Genomic DNA, 4,996 nt, shown 5'->3' on the forward strand with positions numbered 1-4,996 from the left:
AAAAACATCTGCAGAACGAATGGACCTGACATGCGCATTCACCGGGTCTCTACATCTTGGGTTTCCAGTTCACAGGGGATTTTGTTGCTTTTCAAATCGCCACCTTTTTGCACAGGCCACAGCAGTTTTCACTGATACATCATTACACGTCCTGAATATTGAAGAAAATTATGTCCTTTAAGAACTCTTGAAATCAAAATTGGAGTTTTGTGGTATTTAGTTGATAGTGTGTTAACTGTAAGGCTATATACATGCTAGTGTACTCTTAAAAAGCTGCTGTTTAAACCCTCTTAAGTTGGTTTTAGCTGGTTCAAGATGGTCTCCCAGCCTGGTCAAGCTGGTTTAAAGATGGGTGGCCAGCTGATTTCCCAACTTCACCAAGCCAGCCAAAAGACCAGTCTGACCAAGTAGGGTGACCAGCAAACGAGCTTAGGCTAGGTTTTTTTTTTTTTTTCAGTAAGGATGTTCAGCAAGGACTTAAAAATGAATTTGTTTAATTGCGTCATTTAACAGATATCAAGCCAAGTTGCCATTGCTATGATTCATATCTCTGTTTCCATCATATGTGTTACTAGGATGAGTTTTACCAGCAGCTGCAGGCGGTCAGGAAGCCCTGGCGCCTACCGAGTGACACGGAGAGTGACTGTCTGGAACCACCCGAGCAGGACAAGTGTGAGTATTACAACTCTGACCCCATCCCGTTCACTGACCAGATCATGACATAAAGATTTGAGGGGCAAATTCACTAAACCACTTTTATGCATTTTGGTGCAAAACCACCCAGTTTTACCAGTCCCTAAATACAGCAAAAAAGCAACTGTCATTCTTTTCAAAACAAACACACCTCCTTTCTATATGAATCTGGCTTTTGTGGGCATTTATGCTATTACCTGGTTTGCATAAAGGCCCAGTTACAACAAGAACAATAACTATAATGAAATCTACATTAGCATCAACTTCAGCTCACAATAACGTTATGTTTATTATAAGCACACGCAGCAGTTTTGTCATGCTCTATTTCTTTAAAGTCGGCTGGATTCTGATAGGCTGTCAATGTTTTTATCGTTCATCTGCTTGGAAAATCGTTTCTCTGTGTCGTTATCATTGCAGTTGTGGTGTGGACTTCACTATTCTCAAAGAATTAGAACTATTCTTAAAACTTTGTGTTGCTTTTTTTTTGGGGGGGGGGTATAAACTTTTACAGCCAGTCAGAATTCACCTGAGTTTAAAGAGCTTGAGTATTTAAAGAGAAAGATGACAAAACTGCAAGCACACTTACAATAAACAGAACATTATTGTGCATTGGTGTGGATGCTTATATGGTTATCATTATAGTTATTGTTATTGGTGTGAACGGGCCTTAAGTGTACCATTTCGTATCCAACATAAAAAACGTTAGAAGTGTCTTATTACAATTTTTGTCAGTTTAAAAGATCTTTTACAGCTACAAATGATGCATTTACAGATTGGCAAGCCTGAAATTCTGTAGAGGCCAATTAATGACAATATCTGAGCTCTCATCTCTTGGAAATAAATGTGTCAGGTCGAGGGAACCACTTCCAAGCGGTGCTTTTTCAGCTTCCTTTAGTCCTCACATACGCAAGACTGCAGCATGTGTGGCTTTGAGGTTGAAAAACATCGGACTCTTTAATTATGTTGATATGGTCTCATGAACATATTTTAGATCTCCATTCCAGTGGATGTCTGAAAGATTTAAGCATGCTTGGAGTCATTAGAGGATTATTATTTGTCCAAATCACCGTCCGTCATCACTAATAAATACCGCTGGCCTCATTTTTGTACTATTTGAACATGACATGGCCAGAATCTCAATGTCCCTCATGAGCCATTAGTCTGTTAATGACCTCAATATTGTAGCATATTAAAGCTCTAGCCCCGAGAGAGTGTCTCTGAGTTCATGGATTATGAAAGAATGATTGTGATTTTTATCAGGATGAGGAGAATTATCAATAATTGATCAAGAGCATAATAGCAAAATGCCAGATGCAAAACCAAATGCTAAGTTCTGAGAAAATGTTACTGTGGATTCTGTATCTTTTTAAACTCAGAAGCACTTGTAGAAAAATATTTGCTATAGACCTGGTATAATATATCTTTGCTAAACAAATGATTTTGACATATGTTTGGAACACACAATCGCACGGCCAGAGAAACGTCCACAGATAGACAAGCAAAATATTATACAAACAATCCAAGCTTTGCTATCAAATGTAATGTAACTGCACATGACAGGCTTAATTTTGCCAAAAACATATCTTGCGTAAAATAAGTATATTGTGCTAACAAGCATGCTTGCTGGAACTGTCATGCCAACCCAGTTATTTAAAGGAACATGAGGCACAGTCTGTTAGTGAGAACGCCTGGCACTGCCAGCCGCAGGACGTGACAAAATGCATTTTGGCATTCAGAACATTTGCTGATTGGCTGCCACAGTGACTGTTGACGCTGTCTGTTAGAGTTTAGCTTATGCCAACACAGGTTTCTGAGCAGACATCAAGTGCATGGCAAAGAACAAGTTCCATAACAATTTCCTGTTATTGCAGGAACGCCCACAATGGGGTAACCACTAACCCTTAAAACATTTCAGTGACTGCTCCATTCATTTTGAATTTCATGCCTTTAATACAACGACTCTCCTTTCCTAATGAGAACTGATAACTCTGTCTTATGATCTGTAGGGAAGTTTGATTTCTCAAATATAATATTTTAGTAGTTTGATGTTAGTAGTAAAATGTTTGTATATTTGAACTATGACTGATCGGCAGGACCACACAGAATCTCCGTGTAGAAATCCACAGAACTGTAAGACCCGTTATCCACAACCTCCGGCATTTGTGTATTATTTTTGTATATTTGGTAATGTTTCAAGCTGCTAGTACAAGTATGGTAAACATAGCTCTATTTTAAGCGTTATACCATGTTTACATGGGTTCTTAATGTATGGTGCAGATTTGGCATTCCCTGCCAAAATCAATGCAAAATGACTGCAAACTTAATTTGGAAATTCCGTTACCATACTGCTTGAAAGTTTGGGGTCAGTAAGCTTGCTTGCTTATTTATTTATTTGAATTGAATACTTTTGTTCAGCAAGGACACATACAATTTTTTAAAAGTGACAGTAAAGACATTTACTTTGTTACAAAAGATGTCTACTTCATATAAATACTGTTCTTATCAGCACTCTATTAATCAAAGATATGTTATGGGTTCCACAAAAATATTAAGCAGCGCAACTGTTTTCAGTTTTATTAATAATGATAAATGTTTCTTGAGCACAAAATCAGCATATTAGAATGAATTCTGAAGGATCATGTGACACTGAGTAATGATGCTGAAAATTCAGCTTTGCCTTCACAGGAATAAATTACATTCTAAAATATATTATAATACAAAACTTCACTGTGTTTAATTAAATAAATGCAGATTTGGTAAGCATAAAAGACCTTTTTCAAAAACATAAAAAAATCTTGCCTACCTCAAACTTTTTTGCTGATTTTGTCTCGTTGTATTATATTGAATTATATGTTTGAAAATTCTCAGCATGAAACCATTTACAAGCTTTTCTTCTGTATTTTGGCTCTTTTTAGGTAATCCAAGTGGAGTGAGAGATGCCAGCAAGAGATCAGTGTTCTCAGGTAAGCATTCCAACACACATCAGTCTATCAAGCTCACAGACGGCCAACTAATTGCCTGTGAATGTATCTTATGAATCTTAGCATCTGATAAAAGGTTGACAGCAGATTTGGGTTGTCATTTTGCCATATGAATTCTTCTCAGAAATAATATGAGTTACAGACATTCAGTTAAAAATATGATAACTAGCTTGTCTATATGATGATGATCTTGTGACAGCATTCAGCATTCCTTCACATTACGATCATCAAAATTACAAAAAAAGGGCCTCATTTACTGACATAGATAAATAGCACCCACAATGCACTGTGAGATCACTTTTATAACAATCTGAGACTACATGAGGTCCCAGTGTTTTGGAAAGAGGCCGTCCGATGTTCGTATCTGTTGACTTAGCTGGGTGCCACTCGAGCATGTGGCAGCTGAGAGTCACGGTAATGACGAACGTGTCTCCTCTGTGGTTTGACTTTTCGTGCCCAGCCGAGGTTTTACAGTTGAAAAGGGCAGACAAGCCTGTATAGTCACATGCAGCCAGTAAGCTTTGTGGTGGAACTACACTAACCGACCCAAAGCTGGGTGCCGATTCCTCTGACCTCATCCGTACACAGGCCTGTGAATGTGCAGCATGACATGGATCGGCTCATTTTTCCATTCTCACATTTATCTTTGACATGTTCAAATATTAAAGGCTGTTTTTATGGTAATTACTGAGGTTGTTATGATTATTAGTGGTCATATGTCTCCAGGCAACTGATGTTTTTTTCTTTGCTTTCTACAGGCTTGTAATGGTGTGTACGGAGGACACAGAGCCAATCAAACATTTATGCAATTTAAAGGGGCATTTGAATATTGTGAGTCAGCAAGAGACACTTATTTTTTTAATTTTCACCAGAAGAAAGATTGTATACTTTTTCCACAGAGGCCAGTATTTCTTAGAAATAAAAATGTTACAACCATTTGAAATTCTAGAATGTCATGTGTTTATCACAAAAAGGTAAGCCTGCACTTGAACTTTTTTTGTCTGTCAGCATGCTTAGATGTCTGTTCATAAAAGTATTTATTGCTGCATTGCATAAATAAACACAATTTATCACATGATGTGCCAAATCAATGGTTGATAAAGGGATTTTTGATAATTCTTTCAATAACAATCAACAAAAGTGGATTTTTTTATGGCTTTAGCAGAGAATATGAATGTTAGAAATGTATGTATAATGTTGGACATGCACAGCACTGCCCCTGCTGACCTCAGCATGACACTCTCTCATTCCCAACAGCATTGTGTGTCTACAACACATTTCTATAGAACTTACTTTAAGTTTTATACTCACAGAAATATATG

General features: G+C 37.4%; 1 protein-coding gene across 1 annotated transcript in view; it reads left to right on the forward strand.

Moving 5' to 3' along the window:
• The window catches only part of LOC107758299 (uncharacterized protein C8orf34 homolog), a 101,711-nt gene extending 97,170 nt beyond the window's left edge, over window positions 1–4,541 (forward strand). The window contains exons 13-15 of the mRNA XM_016576010.1: window positions 576–672; window positions 3,609–3,656; window positions 4,433–4,541. Of these exons, the coding sequence (XP_016431496.1) occupies window positions 576–672; window positions 3,609–3,656; window positions 4,433–4,440 (153 nt within the window). The 3' untranslated portion in view covers window positions 4,441–4,541. The remainder of the gene's footprint in view (window positions 1–575; window positions 673–3,608; window positions 3,657–4,432) is intronic.
• The last annotated feature ends 455 nt before the right edge of the window (window positions 4,542–4,996 follow it).

This window comes from Sinocyclocheilus rhinocerous, unplaced genomic scaffold (assembly GCF_001515625.1).
Source record: "Sinocyclocheilus rhinocerous isolate Xijiao unplaced genomic scaffold, SAMN03320098_v1.1 scaffold142, whole genome shotgun sequence".
Taxonomy (NCBI): domain Eukaryota; kingdom Metazoa; phylum Chordata; class Actinopteri; order Cypriniformes; family Cyprinidae; genus Sinocyclocheilus; species Sinocyclocheilus rhinocerous.